Raw genomic sequence first — 21,754 nt, 5'->3', positions numbered from 1 at the left:
TTCTGGCTTATTGTAGGGCTGGGGATTGAACCTGGGACCTCAGAGCCTCAGGCTTGAAAGGCTTTTGCATAACCTTTTGCTGTCTCCCCAGCCCCCCTAACTTGTTTTTATACATTGTAATTCTCTTTGTTTTATACTTGGCTATTTTTAATTTTTTTGTATTTATTTATTTATTGGATAGAGCCAGCCAGAAATGGGGAGGGAAGGGAGGAGGTAGAGAGGGAGAGAGACAGAGAGACACCTGCAGCCTTGCCTCACCACTTGTGAAACTTTCATCCTGCAGGTAGGGACCGGGGGCTTGAACCCAGGTCCTTGCACATTGTAAAACCACCTGGCCCCTCTTAAGTCTACTTTCAGTCTGACTCCTTCTCTCTTTTTGGCTACATCTCCACTGCAATATTAGCCCCTAAAAGATAGTAGCCTCAAATTAGTGAATTCTATACTAAAGCAGGCAAGAACTCCATATTAATTTGGGGGCATGAGGCTTCCCTGTAACATATTTACAACACACAAAATTCACCACTTGAGGTCTGGTTCTACCATTCACCATACAATTTGCCCCCTTCTTGTAACCTCTAATTTGGCCTTACATTCTGAAAGTTTGTATTTCTTTTTTTTAATTTTAACAAATGTTATTTACTTAACACAGGCTTATATTATGATGAAATGTTAGAATAGTCTCACACCTGTGCATGTGTATATGACTCAACCTCACCCACCACCAAGATTCTAGTGCATCTAACAGCCACCAGCTTTCAGAGTCTAAGAATTTGTTTTGGCATTATCACTGCAAATTTATTTTTCTTTTTTTATATTCCACATATAAGTTTAAAAAAAAACTGGTAAACTATTTTTCATTTCCTACCTTTATAAAACTTTGTGTATTTTTTTAAAAGTTTTATTTGTTTTAGTGAGAGAGAGACAGGGAGACGTGTACACACACACATAACCACTGCTCAGCTCTGGCTTATGGTGATGCTGAGGATTGCATCTGGGACCTCAGAGCCTCCGACATCAGTCTTTTTGTATAACATGTATGCTGTCTCTCAGCCCCCCAAACTACATTTCTCTATCTCATTAAAATAAAATCAATAAAAAAAATTTTTTTAAATGTTACCAAAAAAAAAAAAAAAAGAGGGACCAGGCTCAGCACTCACAATACAGTGCTCAAGGACCCGGGTTCAAGCCCCTGATTCCCACCTGCAGTGATGAAGCGCAGGGCTGCAAAGTTGTCTTTCTGTCACTTTCCCTCTCTGTCTTACCACTCTTCTCCATTTCTGTCTCTATCCAATAATAAATAAATAAAAATGTGTTTTTCTTAATAGAAGAAAAAAGGAATGCTTGCACTGGGGTGCATGTACCTATGTACCTGCTTCCGAGCAGAGAAGCTACCCGGACGCCCTGGTGCAGAGTAAACAAAACCGGACCCTGACTCTCCATCCCTCTTGGCCAGGGTACCTGCCGCTGATTGGCGCCCACCTTGAGTCGGGGGGGGCGTGGCCGAGCGCGCGGCGCCCACGTGACCTCAGAGAGCCGCGGGTCGCCCGGTCGCGCGATCTACCGTCATATCGGCTTATGCCGCCGGCTCCTGATTGGCTGGCAGCTTCCAGCGCTGGGAGCGTAAGCGCTGGCTCCGCCCCCCCGGGAGGTGAGCGGGGGCGGCCTCGCTCTCACGCGGGCTTGGGCTGCCTCCGGGCCCGGCGTCGGCGGAGCGGGCAGAGCTGGGCCTGCAGCGCTGCAGGTAGGGCGGTGACCCAGGGCGGGGAGGCCGGCGGGGTGCTGCGAAGGGTGGGCAGCGGGGACGGGACGGGAGGGGGCGCCGGCACTTTGTCGCGGGGCGCGTCCCCGGCTGCGGCCTGAATCCCCGCTTGGCTGCAGGGGGTTGTCTGTCCGGTCGGAGGAGCAGGACAGACCGCCAGGTGGGCGCCGCGTCTCCCTCGCAGCGGGGCGGGGCGGGGCTGCTGCTGCTTCCTCCCCTCTGCCGCTTCTTTTTCCTTTTTAAGTTGTTTCTTGACTGCGGAATCGCCTACCTTTCAAACGGTGAGATGTAAAAGTGTAAAGAAATCAGCTGCAAGCACCGGTTGCGCCTTTTTTTAGTCACTTGCATGTCTTTTTTTTCTTCTTTTTCTTTTCTTTTTTTAATATTTATTTTATTTGTTTATTCCCTTTTGTTGCCCTTGTTGTTTTATTGTTGTAGTTATTATTGTTGTTGTCGTTGTTGATAGGACAGAGAGAAACGGAGAGAGGAGGGGAAGACAGACAGGAGGAGAGAAAGACAGACACCTGCAGACCTGCTTCACCGCCTGTGAAGCGACTCCCCTGCAGGTGGGGAGCTGGGGTTCGAACCGGGATCCTTACGCCGGTCCTTGTGCTTTGTGCCACCTGCGCTTAACCCGCTGCGCTACAGCCCGACTCCCTTTTTTTCCCTTTTTTCTTTCCATTACCAGAACACTGCTCAGCTCTGGCTGATGGAGGTGCGTGGGGAGGGGGCTTGAACTTGGGACTTTGGAGCCTCAGGCGTGAGAATCTTCTTGCATAACCATTACGCTGTCTACACACACGTACACACCCTTCCACCCTCTCACTTCTCTAGTCTTATCTACGTTTAGATCTGAGAAGCAGAAACCTTTATTTGTTTATCCACTTGTTTATTTATCTACCTCCACCTAGGGGGGCACCGGATTCAGGTGGGAAAACAAGCTGTTCTCAGTGGCCTGGCCTTCGGGACGGACGGACAGCAGGCTGGGCAGGGTGGTCGAGGGCACAGGGGCAGAGGGCCTTGAACTTCAGGAGAGAGAAGCCGGGGCTGCTGGCGAGCAGGGGTGAGCAGAAGAGGCCTGGGGGAAATGCTGGAAGAAACACGACCCGGCGGGAGTCGGGCGGGAGCACAGCGGGTTAAGCGCAAGGACCCGCGTAAGGATCCCGGTTCGAGCCCCCGGCTCCCCACCTGCAGGGGAGTCGCTTCACAGGCGGTGAAGCAGGTCTGCAGGTGTCTTTCTTGCTCTCCTCCTCTCTGTCTTTCCCCTCCTCTCGCCATTTCTCTCTGTCCTGTCCAACAACAACGACATTAATAACAACAAGGGCAACAAAAAGGAATAAATAAATATTAACAAAAAATGGTTTAAAAAAAAAAAAAAAGAAACATGACCGGGCTAGACAGATGGTGTTTGCAGTCTGAAACTGGGTGGTCGCTAGGCAGATCTTATCTAGCTCACTAGCTAGCTGTAAATATAAATAGGGAGTCAGGTGGTAGCGCAGCTGGTTAAGTACAGGTGGCTCAAGTCTTATATATATAAATATGAATACAAATAAGTATATATATATATATTCAGCCAAAACCAAGAGACCAGGCTCGCTGAAATCAACACTCCCTGCTGTTATTTTGTCAGTTGCTGAAATAGTCCTGCCCTCGCTTTCTGTACTTGTAAGGTGAGGGTTAGGGTAACAGCTATGTCAGACTTGTGAGAATTGGATGCAGGAATACGTCAGCCGTGCTCTAGTATGTGTTATCAATAAGTATTAGCTATTACTAGTTTTCATATATATGCTTTATTTATTCCCTTTTGTTGCCCTTGTTTTATTGTTGTAGTTATTATTGTTGTTGGATAGGACAGAGAGAAATGGAGAGAGGAGGGGAAGACAGAGGGAGAGAGAAAGACAGACACCTGCAGACCTGCTTCACCATCTGTGAAACGACTCCCCTACAGGTGGGGAGCTGGGGGCTTGAACTGGGACCCTTACAGTGGTCCTTGCGCTTTGCGCCACCTGTGATTACCCGCTGCACTACTGCCCGACTCCCACTTTATTTATTTATTAAAGAGAGGGATAGGAGAAGACACATACAAAGAAGGAGAAAGAACCAGACATCACTCTGGAACATGTGCTGCCTGGGGTGGAACTCAGGACCTCATGCTTGAGAGTCCAACCCTTCATCACCACCCGGACCACAACTTCCTTTTCTTGTTCTATTTTTTTCCCCCCACCAACTGTATCCTGGGGCTCTATGCCTGTATGATTGCATGATTGCATGATGATTCCTTCCCCCCTCCGTCCTTTTTTTTCTTTTTTCATTTAGATAGAATCAGAGTTTTTGTTTTTTCCTTTCAGATGAAGGATGAGAGACAGAAGGGGAGGCCCCACAGCATTGCACCTCCATTCAGGTACTCCTGTATAGTGGGAGCCTCAGACCCTGGTCCTCATGGTCTACCTGGTGAGCCAGAAAAGTTGTGGTCTATATACACAATGAAATACTACTCAGCTATTAAAAATGGTGACTTCACCGTTTTCAGCTGATCTTGGATGGACCTTGAAAAATGCATGTTGCGAGTTGGGCGGTAGCACAGCGGGTTAAGCGCACGTGGCACAAAGCACAAGGACTTTAATAAGGATCCCGGTTCAAGCCTCTGGCTCCCCACCTGCAGGGGAGTCGCTTCACAGGTGGTGAAGCAGGTCTGCAGGTGTCTATCTTTCTCTCCCTCTCTGTCTTCCCCTCCTCTCTCCATTTCTCTCTTGTCCTATCCAACAACAATGTCATCAACAATAATATTAACAACAACAATATTAACTACAACAACAATAAAAACAAGGGCAACAAAAAGGAAATAAATATTAAAAAAAAAAAAAAGAAAAATCCATGTTAAGTGAAATAAGTCAGAAACTGAAGGATGAATATGGGATGATCTCACTCTCAGGCAGAAGTTGAAAAACAAGATCAGAAGAGAAAACACAAGTAGAACCTGAACTGGAATTGTCATATTGCACCAAAGTAAAAGACTCTGGGTGGGGGGGAGAATACAGATCCAAGAACGATGACAGAGGACCTAGTGGGGGATGTATTGTTATATGGATAACTTGAGGAATGTTATGCATATGCAAACTATTTTAATTACTGTTGAATGTAAGACATTAATTCCTCAATAAAGAAATGAAAAAAAAAAAAAGAAAGAAAGCAAAAGGTAATGGTAGCTGCAGTCATCCTGAGCCTTTTTTTTTCCTTTTTCCACTGGGGCTTCAAAGCTCCTGGTTGACTCAAATCTGGGTCACGATCATGACACAGTAGCTACACTGTTCAGGTGAGCTGTTTTTGTTGACCGAAACCTAATTACACTTTACAGATCACCACGTCTTAATAACAGTTGTGTTTGTGCAAAGGCAAAATAATGTTTCATAAAAAGCTGCTTCATTTTCTGTCTTTCATAGAAGCTTCTGTTTCACTCTGGGACACTGGAATCTGTGGGGCGGTTGCCTTCAGGCCATATGAACCCCGTAACAAAATGATGTGACACTGAGAAATAGTCAAGAGGCAGGAGAAGTTAATTCAGCTTCATGGACTTTGCATTTCTGATTTGAATTCCTGGTCATGTTTATTTACTTGGTGAGCCTACAAACAACTCTAATTGCCTGCTCACAGCTTCTTCGTATAATATTAATACCTGTTTCTTTAAAGGATCTAATGAGATGATGTATGTAGTAAATATTAAACTTAGCTGTATATTGACTGTCTGCTGTGTCTACTGGTGCTGAGAGACTGTGCATTCACTTAACCTCTCAGTCATACAATATTTTATAGAGAGGTTTCCTCCACTTCAAGGTGTGAGTTTAAGTGCATATTTCAAAATTGAATTGCAGTGTTGAGGTCCTGTTGTTTGCTGTGATACTTGTTACAGAATGAATTAAAGGTTGGATAGATATATAGGATTATTTAGTGGTGTTAAAATTTTCTTTTCCTTAATAAGTGAGAAAGAAATCTTTTCAATTCAGCACAAACAAGGGGCTGAATACCATTATAGACAGAGCTTATAGACTTTGATTTTAAGAGTTTCAGAGTCCACCCAGAGACCGGGCAGATGATGAAAGTATAATTCACCAGGAAAGCAGAAGTGGTTCTGAGTCTTGGGGATGATGTGCAACCTCACTCATGTGTAGGGGTCATGTTTTTGCTCTCAGACTAGTCAGAATCTAAAGTAAAGGTAGGGTGATGTTCTCTGTTGGTAAGGCACTTGCGTAGTATTATAACTCCTCTGCCAAAGTGGCCTGTGCAGTTGGATTTGGCGTAGTGGAGTAAATAACATCTTTGTTGATTTTGACCTGCTGCTGGAGATGCATGCCAGTATTAAGAAATGAGCGTTCTGAAATGCGAAAAGCCCTGTAGGAGGTCGTATCTGAAAGTGGAGTGAGGACTCCCTGCTGGCCATAAAAGGGGGAGACGTCACCCCACCGATCAGCTCAGCTGATAGCTCCTGGAAACCTCAGTGCTCAGTAAGTGATGGGGAGAGTGGGAGAAACCCTTGCTTTTTAATAGCAGGTAGAAAAGTTGACTGGTGTGCTAGGTGCTGGTTCTGTGCGCGGGCTCTCCCCCCACCCCCACCCCCACCCCCCCTGCACTCTGGGCCAGCGAGGAGACTCAGTTGGAAAGTGTACTTGCTCTGTGGTGTGCACGATCCAGGTCCAAGCAGACCCCACCACACTGAAGGAAGCTTTGGTGCTGGGGTGCCCTTCTGGGTCTCAATTTCTATCTCTCTCCATCTGAAAAACTCATCTGGAACAGTGAAGCCTCTGTGGCAATTAAAAAAAAAGTCAGCAATGATTTAAAAAAAAAAACACAACAAGCAGAAAACAGCTAGCGTCCACAGGATTGGAGCAGGGCTTCTAATCTACCTGCGCATCTTGGTGCGTAGTCTTTGGCTGGGCCCAGCACGCCTCTGTAGCTGGTAGCTTTGAGGCAAGTTGAAATGGAAGGCAATGGGAAAAGATGGTTTTTCTCGTACTTTTTTGTGCAGTCGGCTCAAGTTTTTGTTAAGGACAATGTTTCTAGCACTACCACCACCATTGTTACTGGAATATAGCTCTTTTCATCAAGGAATGTCGGACTCGTGGAATAAACAAGCCTTTGTACCGTTCACAGTAGTTAACGGGTCTAGGAATCAGAACGAACTGCAATTTCGGTCATAAGATGAATCTCAACATCATGAATGCTTGAAATAATGTTGATAAATTAGCACTAATAGATGCTTAACATTTTCACGGGCAACAAGACATGAAAATGAACCAGCAGGTAAAGGTTTTGAAAGAATTTGCATCAGACTAGGGAGAGAACAGAAGGCATCCTTGTTCAATCCCCAGCTCCACCAGAAACCAGAGCCGAGCAGTTTTGGTTTAAAAATAATGATTTAAAAAAAAAAATTGATATTGCTGATGGGAAGCTGCTATCTGGCTTCATTAATATGATTATATAATATTGTTTTAATTATTATCAACATGAATGCCATGCCATCTAAGTGTATATTTTACTTACATTTACCTTACAAGATATATTAATAAAAAAATACATATATATAGGGTAGGGGGTAGCATAATGGTTATGCAGAAAGACTTCCATACCTGAGACCAAGTACATAAAATCTGTCTATTTTTATCTTGTGGTACTGGAGAATGAACCCAGAGCTTCACGCAAGTGTCATTTCGCCGAGTGGCTCCCCCAGCCAGATTTTCCATTTTATTTTTATTTTGTTTTACTTTATTTTTAGAGAGATTGGTCATGCAGCACCCCTGCTCTGTCATCCGTGGAGCTCCCCCCCAGTTCTCCTGTGTGGTGCCTATATGCTCTTGTCTGTGCTCCGGCCCTCGGCTCAGCCGGAGAGTCCAGTAGTCACAGCCAGAAGTCAGTCAGGGAAGCCGACACTGGGAATTGCTGCCCATTGATCACAGTGGTCAAGGTGATGTGTTTACGAAACACACCAACCAGAAAGTTTGACCTGTACACACAGCAAGGGTGACAGCAAGAATTAAGCCTTAGGAATGACCCCATACTGAGCTTGCTTAAACAAAGACTCAAGTTAGCTCCTATAAATACATTCACGGAACTAAAGCAAACCATTTCTAAAGTACTGACAAAGTACCTGAGAGCATCTTCCCACCAGAGACTGTCAATAAAATCATAGGATTTTTTTAAAGATCCAAATATAAATTTCAATGCTGAAACCATTTACTTATTTATTTATTTATTTATTTATTTATTTAAGACAGCCAGAAATTGAGAGGTGGAGAGACATCTGCAGCCCTGTTTCCCCACTTGTAAAGCTTTCCCTCTGCAGGCGGGGCTGGGGGCTCAAACTCAAGTCCTTGCACAGTGTAATGTGCACTCAACCAGGTGAGCCACCACCCGGTCCCAAGAAGTTGAAATTATTATATTGGCAGTTAAAAATTAACTGTCAGGGAGTTGGGCGGTAGCGCAGCAGGTTAAGCACATGTGGCGCAAAGCGCAGGGACCAGCGTAAGGATCCCGGTTTGAGCCCCCGGCTCCCCACCTGTAGGGGAGTCGCTTCACAGGTGGTGAAGCAGGTCTGCAGGTGTCTGTCTTTCTCTCCCTCCTCTCTGTCTTCCCCTCCTCTCTCCATTTCTCTCTGCCCTATCCAACAACAATGATGTCAGTAATAACTACTACAATAAAACAAGGACAACAAAAGGAATAAATAAATATAAAAAAATTAACTGTCAACTTTGAGCTTAACTCCAAAGAGCTTGATGATAAAGCGATTGAAAATAGGAGTTTAAAAAAGGAGGGGGGTATTTTAAGTAGTATTGTCTTCAGACCCCTCAAATTTGGTGACACACATTAATCAGTATACCCAGGAAGGTCAACAGTATGAACTACGGGGTAGCTATACAGATATTCTGAAATCAGGTAGTGGTGGTGATTATAAAACTGAAAATATGCTAAAAGAAAAAAGTTCCTGGAGTCTACTTTTATTTTTTTCTTTCCTCCAGGGTTATTGCTGGGGTTTGGTGCCTGCACTACAAATCCACTGCTCCTGGAGGCCATTTTTTCCCTTTTTGTTGCCCTTGTTGTTTATTGATGTTGTCACTGTTGGATAAGACTGAGAGAAATGGAGAGAGGAGGGGAAGACAGAGAGGGGGAGAGAAAGACACCTGCAGACCTGCTTCACCGCCTGTGAAGCAACTCCCCTGCAGGTGGGGAGCTGGGGTTCAAACTGGGATCCTCACGCGGGTCCGTGCACTTCGCGCCACATGCACTTAACCCGCTGCGCTACTGCCTGGCCCCCTGGGCTGTACTTTTTAAACAGTGACTTTAATGATGAATTGTCTGTCAAAATTAATTAAAAACTAAAAAGGTAAATAAGTATTTACAGAGTGTGGAGAGATTTTCAAGATAACATTGCATTTTCTATTATGCCACCTCTTGTAAGGAAGATTTAAAAAATCACAATAGTTTGATCTTAAATTAAAAATCAGCATATGGCTTCATAGTGAGCTGGTGAGAACTGGGTACAAGCTGACAGGGTGAGGCTTGTGGTACAGAGACGGAGGGAGTGAGGCGCCTCACGTCTAGCTTTCGTGTTATCTAGGTGTTGTTTTGAGCTATCTGTACGTAGTATTTTTTGAAAGACTTTCTGTAGCTCTGGGGACTTGATGGGGAAATGGGCTCCATGTAAGTAAGAAAATCAGACTGGAAACTGTCCCTTCTTACAGGTAAGTTCATTTAGGCCACTAAGCACCTGGGAGCTAAGGCAGATAGGAATCTTCCAGGCTGTTCCTGCCAATGACTGGATAGTTCTAACCTATGCCTCTGAAGGCTGGACACATTCTCTGCTGCAAACAGTAGGTCATAGGGAGCCAGGCAGCGGGGAACCAGGTTAAGTGCACATAGTATGAAGTGCAAGGACCTGCACAAGATTCCCGGTTCAGTCCCTGGCTCCCCACCTGTAGAGGGGTCACTTCACAGGTGGTGAAAAAGGTCTGCAGGTGTCTTTCTCTCCCCCTCTCTATCTTCCCCATCACTCTCAATTTCTCTGTTTCCTAGCCAATTAACACAAACAAACAAATAAACAAAACAAAACAAAAAAAGGAAACATTGGCCACCAAGAGCAGTGGATTTCTAGTGCAGGCGCCAGGCCCCAGCGATAACTCTGGAGGCACAAATAAATAGATCATAGATAACGGGCTTAGCTCACAAAAGCTGAATGCAGAGTCCCCGAGTGATGCAACAGGGAGATGAATATAAGAGAGATTCAGTGTTTGCTCCACTCACTGAGATGTTTCTAAAGTTACAGTAAGGGTTGGCAGAGTTTTCTTTCAAAGGACTGGGTAATACATGGCTCAGGCTCCACGCGTCCCACAGCCCCTGCGCAGTCACCCCGCACCAGCTGTCTTGGTAGTGGAGGAGTTAGTGGACAGTATCATTACATGGCCGCTGTGTCCCAGGGAAGTTGGCCAGGTCTGGCCAACGGGCCACAGTTTGCCAGCCCCTTAATCTAGAATATCGAGTAGGGGGAAAGCAGTGATGGATTCTGCTTCTTCTAGAGAGTTATCCCCTTTTTCAGCACTGGAGCAGAAGTCTGAGTGTGGCTCCTTCTGTGAGAGAGGGTGTGGAACTGGAAGCAGTCGGTTTAGGCTGAGCAGCCTGTGGCTCGGGCCCCTAAGTTTCAGTCTTCTCTGCTCACTGCGCTACCACAGAGCACCCTGGGAGAGAGTACTGAGGTGGAATTAGATCTGGACTTGAGCTTGCCTGTCTGCCTTTTCTCCTTTCTTCCCATTTATTTTTTTAAATATTTATTCCCTTTAGTTGCCCTTGTTTTATTGTTGTAGCTGTTGTTATTGTTGATGTCCTTGTTGAATAGGACAGAGAGAAATGGAGAGGGAGAGAAAGACAGACACCTGCAGTCCTGCTTCACCGCCTGTGAAGCGACTCCCCTGCAGGTGGGGAGCCAGGGGCTCCAACCGGGATCCTTGCGCCGGTCCCTGCGCTTTGCGCCACCTGCGCTTAACCCGCTGCGCCACCGCCCGACCCCCTCTTCCTGTGTATTTTATTGCCACCGGAATTATCCCTGAGGCTCAGTGCCTGCACAGTAGATCCATGACTTCCATTGTTCTCCTCCACCCGCACTTCTTTCCTTTTCTTTCTTTTTGATGTAGAAGGAAAGGAGAGAGAGAGAGATGTCTGCAGCATTGCTTCACTGCTTATGAAGCTTCCTCCCTGCAGGTGGAGAGTGGGCCCTTGAGCCTGGGTCCTTCCTCAGGCACGCACCACGGCTTGGCCCCGGTAACATCAGTCTCCTCAGCCCAGCCGAGCTCCGCTGTACCCTAAGTCAGGCATAAGGGAATTGTGTTAAGAGGTTGACTGACAGCACCCCTCCCTTTCACACTGAAATGATTTCAGATGTTGGGTGTGTGATACAGGGGATTCTGATGAGAGCAGGCTTGTTCTACATGCACTCATCAGGTCAGGAGTTCATGGATAGTCTTTCTGAGAACTTTTGCTTGGAGAAATAACAGCAGGCTAAGTATTAATGATGGTTGCTCTTGTTTTTCCCCTAGGGGTTAAGATGGATCTTGTACTCAGTGCTGCTGACTACTACTTCTTCACCCCGTACGTATACCCGGCCACCTGGCCAGAAGATGACATCTTCCGACAAGCCGTTAATCTCCTGATCATAACCAATCTGGGCGGCTATGCCCTCTATTTTTTCTTTGCCACCTTGAACTATTACTTTGTCTTTGATCACTCATTAATGAAACATCCACAGTTCTTGGAGGTAAGTCATTTTCCTCACCTATTTTCTTTTTACTTCTTTTTATTTATTTATTCCCTTCTGTTGCCTTTGTTATTTTATTGTTGTATTATTATTGTTGTTGTTGATGTCGTCATTGTTGGATAGGACAGAGAGAAATGGAGAGAGGAGGGGAAGACAGAGTGGGGGAGAGAAAGACACCTGCAGACCTGCTTCACCACCTGTGAAGCGACTCCCCTGCAGGTGGGGAGCCGGGGGCTCGAACCGGGATCCTGACACCGGTCCTTGTGCTTTGCTCCACGTGTACTTAACCCACTGCGCTACCAGCTGACTCCCTCACCTGGTTTCTACAATAGCAGTAGTTGTGCAGTTTTCTGATTAGACAGGTAGCACCCATTCTGTAAAGTCTTTTAAACCAGCCCCAGATGGGTTCACTATTTTTAGTAGTTAATCCTCCCTCTTCTTCCTTCAACTGAAAGCAAATGAATTTAACCTTTTAGACAAAACCACTACTGAAAACCTAGCATATTGGTAAATATTAATACATAGTTAAGACTTCCTTTGCTGGTAGTGATGAGTAAGTTAATGAATATACACTTGTGCAATTATTCAAATTAGTAGTCTCAGGTTCGATTACAATTACTTCTCTATTTGAATTTTTCATACTTGTCAGTTACCCAACGAATTTAGTGAAGGGGAGCCCAGGTGGAAGTTAAATAGTAACAATAATAAAAAGTTATAATTATTCTGTTGGGGGATAGGTGGGGAGCTCCCAGATAAGCACACACAGTACTATGAGCCTATGAGCGAGGACCCGGGTTTAAGCCCCAAGTCAAGGGCCTGCAGGGGAGAAGCTTCACAGGTGGTTAAGCGGGGCTGCAGGTGTCTCTCTTTCTCCACTTGTCTCTGTCTCTATCCAGTCAGCAAAGTGTCAAAAAATACTTAACTCTACCGTTCAGTGTGAAAGAATAATTTTCCTCCCAGGGGCCTCTCCACACACTGAGGGGTGGGTAGAAAGGGCTTGCTGGTGGGCCTCGCCGTGCATCACAGTGTCCTTTTCAGAACCAAGTCCAGCGGGAGATCCTGTACACCATCCGGGTGCTGCCGTGGATGAGCATCCCCACGATGTTGCTGTTCCTGCTGGAGGTGAGAGGCTACAGCAAACTGCATGACGACGTGGCAGAGTTCCCACACGGTGAGTCAGCCTCCACGTCGGCACAGCACGGCTCCGCGTTTCTTTTTTTTTCTTTATTTTTTTAGTAGTATTTTTTTATTGGGGAATTAATGTTTTACGTTCAACAGTAAGTACAGTAGTTTGTACAAGAAGCCGACCAGCTTGAAAACTGCTTTTTTTTTTTCCACTTAAATATTTCATTTATTTATTTTGAATAAGGACAGAAAATTGAAAAAGAAGAGAAAGAGAGAGAGAGGAAATGAGTCTCTGTAGCACTGTTTCACTCATGAAGCTTCCTCTCTACAGGCGGTGAGGGTGCAGCTCTCTTCATGCTGTACTTTTATGCAATCATATCTCACCACACTTAGCCGTCTGACTCACTTGATTCATCTGTCAGTTGTCAAGTCCTTGTTATAGACGGAACTGTGCTGGAGGCAAGATTGGTGTGATGAGAGGTAGCCCTGGTATTTGTTTGCAGTTACCTGTTTTTAATCCAAACTTAAAAACAAACAAAACTTCAGTAACATAATTATGGGAAATCAGGAAATCAGATTTTTGAAACCAATCTATCTCACCACCTAGAATCTAAATGCTTTCATCCATATCCTCCCACTTTTCTATGCCTGTGCACTCCAGTTATAGCATTTTTTTTTTTTAAGTGAACCTTTACAGTAGAGACTGTTCTGCTGTGATGCACAGAGCTGAGCGCCCACAGCCCAGGCTCATTGCTCCTCTCCTGTGAGAACAGCGGGGAGGGTGGGGGGGTGGGGTAATGGCACTTAATAGTATTTTTACCCCCCAACAATACCCTTATTATTTTTTAATAATTATTCATTCCCTTTTGTTCTCCTTGCTGTGTTATTGTTATAGTTGTTGTTGTTATTGTTGTTGATGTCATCATTGTTGGATAGGACAGAGAAATGGAGAGAGGAGGGGAAGACAGAGAGGGGAGAGAAAGATAGACACCTGCAGACCTGCTTCACCGCCTGTGAAGCGACTCCCCTGCAGGTGGGGAGCCGGGGACTCGAACTGGGATCCTTACTCTGGTCCTTATGCTTTGTGCCATGTGCACTTAACCTGCTGTGCTACTGCGTGACTCCCAATGCCCTTATTTTTTTTTTTTTATGTCAGTGAACCTTGACACATTGTTTAACCTTAGTATGCTATTGTATAAATAGCCCTAGTTTATCAAAATGGTTTCTCATTTTTAGATCTTTATTCCTTTTTTTTTTTTTTTTTTTAATTTTCTCTCTCATATACAGTCTTACAGAGACTGTCTTTGTGAAATTCTGCAGTTACTCCTTCCAGATACATTCTGGTGTCTAGCATTAAGGTAAGGGGCTAAGTGGTGGCACAACTGAACACTAGCATACACGCTCACCTGCGTCGAGCTCACCAGAGTCGAGATGCAAGCCTCCAGTCCCCACCTGCAGGGAGGAGCTTTATGAATGATACAGCTGTCCTGCCAGCATTTCCATCTCTCCACCTCTAGTCGCCTCGCCTCAATTTTTCTCTGTCTCTACCCAAAAAAGGAAGGAAAAAAACATATAGTGGCAGGGAATGTTGAGTTCATCATGCAGACATTGTGCCTCAGTGATAACCCTGGTGTGTGAGAGAGGAAGGAAGGGACAGAAAGTAGCTAACATTTCTTGCCTGACAATATATATATATATATATATTGTAGCTCTGCTTCTAAACTTTTCACTTGTACTAGCCCATATATTTTTTGTGTGTGTCTCCAGAATTATTACTGGGGCTTGGTGCCTGCACTATGAATCCACTGCTCCTGCAGGCTATTTTTTTTTTTACCCTTTTGTTGCCCTTGTTTGTCACTGTTGTAGTTATTATTGATGTTGTTGTTGTTGGATAGGACAGAGAGAAATGGAGAGAGGAGGGGAAAACAGAGTGGGGGAGAGAAAGATAAGATACCTGCAGACCTGCTTCACCGCTTATGAAGCGACTCCCCTGCAGGTGGGGAGCCAGGGGCTTGAACCGGGATCCTTAACACCAGTCCTTGCGCTTTGCGCCACCTGCACTTAACCCGCTGCGCTACCACCCGGCCCCCAGCCCATGTTATTTCTATACAGGCTTTACAGTGTAGGTACTACTTGCTGCCTTTCTCAACGAGTAGATTAAGTGTATAGAGCTTCAGAGCATGTCTGGGTCACTTGGAAAATGAAAAGTGGTTAGTGGATCTGGGACGGGACCCATGTTTGGCAGCCCCAGCCCCGCTAGTCCCTAACTAAGAGAGTTGTTATTATTTTTTTTTAAAAAAGGAAACTGGTGAGATAGATCACTGGGAGGGAGCCCAAGCCTCAGGGCTACTACGCGGGTCGTGCTACACCACTGGTGGATGCTTTGGTACTGTGGTCTCTGTCTGTCGGTCTGTCTCTCTCTCTCTCTCTCTCTCTCTCTCTCCAAATTAACAGAGGGAGGGAGGGAGGAAGATCATCTGTGAAGAAAGTAAGCTGGCCAGGCCTTGATGGACAGAGTGGGAAAGGGAGAGTAGTCGCGGGGGCCAGTATACAGGTGCAAGGTCAGACAGAAGGCCAACATGGTCTGTGGTCGTCGTCTCAGTAAAGGGGGTGTGGGGAGCTGGGGACATTGAGTAAAGCTGCCTGAGGCTGGAACATTCCAGAAGGGCTGGCTTACCCCATAATGGGTGGGCTTCTCCCCCACCGCCAGAGGGCAGTGAGTGCAGTATTTGTTTTAATGCGCATGTGACCCCCCTCAGTGCCCAGTAGGGGTCTCCCCTCTCCCACTGGCCTGCCTGTGGTGGTTCCAGCCAATAGCTGAGCCTCTGATCATAAATCGCCTGATGTTAGCAGACCTGTTGCCACAGACACGGGCCTCCTTTGCTGCCTCTTTACCTGGATGTCTTGCAAACAGAGCAGATCCGGTAGCAGCTTCTTGGAGCTGACAGACCTGTTGGGGTTCAGGAGGGTAGTGATTACGCTGTCAGCATACCGGGACGTGAGCTCAGACCCATGGCTCTCCACGTCCACCTTGTGCCTCTGCAGCGCACAAGGGTCATAGATAATACGCTCGAGCCCTGGCCTCTGTCAGATGGCCCCCTACCCCCAGCATGGGAGCAGGGGCAGGTGGTCTAGGACGGGTTGGGCGGGAAATCCTGCTCGGTCATGACAGACTTTGGTTCAAAGCTCACAAGTCAATGCATTAGACATACTACAACCACATTGGTTATTAAATAACAATAATAATATAATAATGGAAAATGAAAGCAAGAGAAATAACGTATAAAAATACATTTTAAGAGACTAAACGAAAGGGAAACAATTCAATAGTATTATTCTCCAAGATGTAACTAGTGAAGATACCTCCAAGTAGAGTAGCCTTTTGCTGTCTCATAAATGTTTTTGTGGTGTAAGAAATGTCATTTCAAGATTGTGTTGGTTTTGATTTTTTTTATTATTATTATTAAAGAGACCTTTTTTTTTGTTTTGCCTCCAGGGTTATTGCTGGGTCTCAGTGCCTGCACCATGAATCCACTGCTCCTGGAGGCTATTTTTTCCCCCTTTTGTTGCCCTTGTTGTTTTAGCCTTGTTGTGGTCATTATTATTGTTGGTGGTGCCATTGTTGGATAGGACAGTGAGAAATGGAGAGAGAAGGGGAGAGAAAGACAGACACCTGTAAACCTGCTTCACCGCCTGTGAAGCGACTCCCCTGCAGGTGGGGAGCTGGGGGCTCGAACCGAGATCCTTATGCCGATCCTTGCGCTTTGTGCCACGTGCGCTTAACCCGCTGCACTACCGCCCGACCCCCGAGGAGACATTTCTTTTTATAAGAGACCAGAGCCTGCTTAGCTGCACTATATTCTCAGCCAGCATTTCAAACTTTTGTTTTATAAGATTTATTTACGTAGGGGAGAGAGAGAGCATCAGAGCATCACTCTGGCATATTACTGCTGGACAGAACTCAGGACCTCTCGCTTGCCAGTCTCGTGCTTTATCCACTGCGCCACCTGCCGGGCCCCCACTGAAGTCTCCATAAAGTGAAATGAGCAGAGTGCAGTCGGGAGATTCCCTTTAATGTATGGACTCAGTACAAACAGACGGCCTGTGTAATATTTAATGTATGGACTCAGTACAGACGGCCTGTGTAGTATTTAATGTATGGACTCAGTACAGACGGCCTGTGTAGTATTTAATGTTTAGACTCAGTACAAACAGACGGCCTGTGTGGTATTTAATGTATGGACTGTACAAACAGACGGTCTGTGTAGTATTTAATGTATGGACTCAGTACAGACGGTCTGTGTGGTGTTTAATGTATGGACTCAGTACAGACAGACGGCCTGTGCGGTGTTTGAATCTGAGACTGCCTGTACCGTGCGAAACAGACTGGCCTGGGCACTGAACCTGTTCCCTCCTGTCCCCCTTTGTCTCCTCCAGGCTGGACTCAGCTCGTCGTCAGTGTCTTCTCCTTCCTCTTTTTCACTGACATGCTCATCTACTGGATTCACAGAGGCCTCCACCACAGGCTTTTATATAAGGTAAACTCATTTGCAGGGGAAGGAAGAGAGATTTCGGTAGCATTCAATTTCAGATTGTGTCTCTACTTCCAAGAATTTCTGCTGACTCTTATTAGCTGCCTGATCAGCCAGAAAGGTGACAGGAAGCTAGCATGCTTCCTCTGTATTCTTTAATGGTGGGCCAGGAGGGACTACGCTAGACTTTGACTCTCTTGGGGTAAAGGAGGAGGACATTTTATATAATTTGGCTAATTTTTAGAGTTGTTTTTTTTTTCTCTTCCATCAGATTCTATTGTTACTATCACCACTGTTTAACAAGTGATCTACTAACAGTTCAGTGACAGCAAATGGTATATGACATGTCGAATGCCTGATTTGCAAACATGACGTCCCAAATTCAGTCCCCGCATCACATATGCCAGAATAATGCTCTGATTCTCTCTCACCCTCATAAATAAACCTTTTTTAAAAGTAGTTAAGAAAAATTAGTTTACAAAATTGTACACTTTCAGGGGTAGAGATTCAGTTTCAAGGGTATAGATTCACACTGCGCCCACTGCCAAAGATTCGACCCTCCCACCCACACCCACCCATATTAACCACCCTAGTTTTCACATTCCAAAGTAAGTTGCTCCTTTTTTATTTTCTTTCTCTCTCTCTTTTTTTTTTCTTTGCAAGTTGGTATGCTGTAACTACCTATATTCCATGTGCTCCATGAGCAGTGGAATGATGCTTGTGGTATGTCTCTTCTCACCCTCTTCCTTAAAAAAATAAATAAATAAATAAAATAAAAAGAGTCCATTAAGAGTGAAGGAATCTGACAGGCATGGAGCCCCCAAGAAAGCCCAGGTAGACGCACAAAACAACACAAATCTGAAGGGCTATATGTACCTCCGTGTTCACAGCTGCTTTATCCACAGTAGCCGTGGGGTGGAAGCTGCCCGAGTGCCCACTGGCAGATAACTGAGTAAAGAAGTTATGGGCTGTTGATGCAGTGGGACACCACTCAGCAGCTCAAAGAGATGGCGTCGTGCCAACCAGGACAAAGTATTGTGTCCTTTTTGCGTCACAAACCGCCAGGCTAAGTCCAGTGCTGCCCGCTGGTGCCGCTAATGGTGTCCTTTCCTCCTGTAGCGCTTGCACAAACCTCATCACATCTGGAAGGTCCCGACTCCGTTTGCCAGCCATGCGTTTCACCCCCTGGATGGCTTCCTCCAGAGTCTGCCTTACCACATATACCCTTTCGTCTTTCCGTTGCACAAGGTGGTCTATATAGGTCTGTACATCTTGGTCAATATTTGGACAATTTCCATCCATGACGGTGATTTCCGGGTCCCTCGATTTTTGAAGCCGCTTATTAATGGCTCAGCGCATCATACAGACCATCATCTGTTCTTTGACTACAACTATGGCCAGTATTTCACACTATGGGATAGAATTGGAGGGTCATTCAAAAACCCTTCCTCCTTTGAAGGGAAGGGACCACTTGACTACGTGAAGAAGATGGAAGAAGAAAAGTCCAATTGCCATGCAGGAAATGGTCATAAAAAGGAAAAGTTACTCAATGGAGAACATTCCAAGACTGAGTAGATGACTGCCCAGTTACTAAGCATGTTTGATAAGGCAAGATGATCTGCATACGGCCAAGAGAAATAGCAAGTCCCTGGCACCCCTGAAAACCAGCTCTGTGGGCAGCTTAGGAGACACCCTGTGGTGATAAAGGGGAGCTCAGCCTTGTGCGTGACATGCTCGGTGTTCATCCAAGAGGCAGCTGTCTACTTTCCAGCCAGCAAATCTAGAGCTTGAATGCCCCAACAATTTTTTTTTTTTTTAAAGAAAATAAGTCATTGAGGGAACTAGGTAACATCCTTCTGCCTTAATCCACACATGTTCATTCAGAAAAAAACAATAACTGATTGTGCCGATTAATGCCAAGGCTGAGCACCCTAATAAAGAAATACTAATCTAAAGATGGTTTCAGGAATGATTCAGCCTGCAGAACTGGTGTGATAGTTACTACTTGGAGTGCTTGGTTCACGTGGAAACATCAGTGTGAAAGAAAATTCTGATATGACCTTACTGGCTCCGTAAAAGCCCTAATGACTAGGAGGTAGAGTAAGTTTAGCGTCTTTCTACACAGTGGAAGCTTATTCTGTGGGGACATTACAGTATATTGCATCTTACTGATTAAGTAAATTGAAGTTAAAAAAATTATAAATAAACTCATAGTTTAATCCAGGTCTGGGATTAGTTAACTAAAGACTTTGATGCTTATTGTTTGAAATCATTGTTTATTAAGTGTAAAGGTATGTGAGTCTGAATATATTTAGGAAGGGAAATCTGATCCCCAGATAATATATTTGCTGATTTTTTAATTAAATCGATGCACTGCACTTTTGATATGGTTCAAAGTTACATGCTGGGACTTTTCTATAAAGGAACTAGTTGCCAAGTATGTAGGCTTTTCACTGAAGGCTAGTTTTGAAATCTTCCCATTTCTACCCCCTCCTATTGTAAAAAGATGTAACAAATACTTTCATAAAGAAACGTGTATTGTGACAAAAAATATATTGGGAAAACATAGTTTGCAAAAGTATTCTGTACCCTATGTAAACATCAATAAACAGTTTACAACTTACTAAACTATCAGCTAAATATGACTGTACAAAGTATACTTCACACAAATTTTGTATGAATTTGAAATCATCAAAAATCATGTGAATTGTTAAACATTGTTTTTAGAACACACACCCCCCCCCAGTGCTCACTGTCAAGGGGAGAGAGCAAATTATCAAAAGATAATTTGAATCGTGGAAAGATAATTTTCACCTTTTGAGTGTTCCGCAGCAGACCTAATGCTGGGGATCAAGAGGAAGAAGAAAATGCCTTTTTGCCTTCCTGTTAGAATGTCAGCACACCTAAACCTACTGCTACACAAATATTTTTAGTACCTGGTAAATGCACCTGAGTGCTTCCCACTAATTCCCCTCCCTTGGCACTTCACTCTGCCCAAGACGGAAATTAAGAAGGAAATGGTGCTAATAGTTACTGAACCTTTACTGAAGATTAAGTTCTTGACTGGAGGACACTGAGTCCAGTGATGTGACTTCCAGAGCTGTCTGTTGTGGGAGGACCAGCGTGGATGTTCTCAATGAATGGGCTGCTCTCTGCATCCTAGACTTCTGCCTTTGTCCCAGTCTGCAGCCTTCTCAGTTGAAGAAACACCCAGGGGAAGAAGAAGTGCACAAGGAAAACTTCATGGGACTGGCCCTTACTCATGTTCCTTTGGAAAAAATTCAGGCTTAGGCTCCTCTAGCCAGGAGACTCTGAGAAGAGTCCAGCCATGTGCCTGGGAGGATGGCGTCAACATTTTAGCCAGCTTGCATATAAATGTAGTTAGGTTCCCTCTTTCTGAGGGTTCCACTGAAGAATGGAGTGAGCTCTGATGTGTTCCAGTTAGCCATGATTCTGCAACTCTACCCATGAGTTAAAGCTTCCATGGCCCAGGACCTTGCATAGCTGTGGAGAGCACTAACATGCAGGCATCAAGTCCCGGGTTCAGCCCTGTGCACCACATATGCCAGAGTGACGGTCTGGCCTTTCTTTCTTCCTTGCTCTCTCCCTCTCCCTCTCCCTCTCCCTCTCCCTCTCCCTCTCCCTCTCCCTCTCCCTCTCTCTCTCTCTTTCTCTCTCTCTCCCCCCCCATATTAAATAAATATTTTAAATACTTCCTCTAAGTTTGTTTTCCTATGTAGATTTTAGTCTCTTGAGTTGTAGTCTTACTAGGGAGGTGTTAGATAACATAGCCCTTACTTTGTTTTCTGCTTTCCCAAATATTTTTTGTACACTACCAATTCTCTTCTTTTTTTTTTTTTTTCTTTTAATATTTATTCCCTTTTGTTGCCCTTGTTGTTTTAGATGTTGTTGTTGGATAGGACAGAGAGAAATGGAGAGGGAGGAGAAAAAGATACCTGCAGACCTGCTTCACCACTTGTGAAGCGACTGCCCTGTAGGTGGGGAGCCGGGGGCTTGGACGGGGATCCTTATGCTGGTCCTTGTGCTTTGTGCCACCGGTGCTTAACAGATACTCTTCTTAATAAGAAAGTGAGACTGTAAATCCCTTCCTACAGTAGTATCATGTGAAAGACCTTTGACCTTGAGACTGTAGACTACCTAAAAAATCAGTAGACAATTAAAAAGCATAGCCTGTTAATTTTGCATCTGAAAGTTATTAGCACAGATTCAGGTAAAAGCCCAGATTGTGTACTGCTTACACAGTAAAGCAAATTGTTACGTATAAGACAATTTCACATGAAGAGAGAGAAGCCAAAGCATCACCATAGTACACGCGGTGCCAGGGATTGAACCAGAGAACTTAGGTGTCAAAGTCTATTGCTCTCAGCAGTTGAAATGTCTCAACCCAAAACAAGAAGTTTTTTTTTTCTTTTTTTAAATTTTTGTTGGTTTTCCCTTTAACAAAAGGGAAAACAACCCTTGGTTTTTATTGTTGTAGTTATTATTGTTGTTGATGTCATTGTTGGATAGGACAGAGAGAAATGG

At 44.9% G+C, this 21,754-nt stretch overlaps 1 protein-coding gene across 1 annotated transcript; it reads left to right on the top strand.

Moving 5' to 3' along the window:
* The first annotated feature begins 1,616 nt into the window (after window positions 1-1,616).
* On the top strand, window positions 1,617-19,837 carry SC5D (sterol-C5-desaturase). Its single transcript, XM_060179891.1, has 6 exons — window positions 1,617-1,741; window positions 5,200-5,265; window positions 11,335-11,552; window positions 12,591-12,723; window positions 17,115-17,215; window positions 18,329-19,837. Exons 3-6 carry the CDS (start codon window positions 11,343-11,345, stop codon window positions 18,782-18,784), a joined length of 900 nt encoding a protein of 299 aa, XP_060035874.1. The 5' UTR covers window positions 1,617-1,741; window positions 5,200-5,265; window positions 11,335-11,342; the 3' UTR covers window positions 18,785-19,837.
* Window positions 19,838-21,754: the final 1,917 nt, after the last annotated feature.

Source organism: Erinaceus europaeus, chromosome 20 (genome assembly GCF_950295315.1).
Source record: "Erinaceus europaeus chromosome 20, mEriEur2.1, whole genome shotgun sequence".
NCBI lineage: Eukaryota > Metazoa > Chordata > Mammalia > Eulipotyphla > Erinaceidae > Erinaceus > Erinaceus europaeus.
Note: the sequence above shows the minus strand (reverse complement) of the source record. Positions and strands in the feature narration are given on the sequence as shown.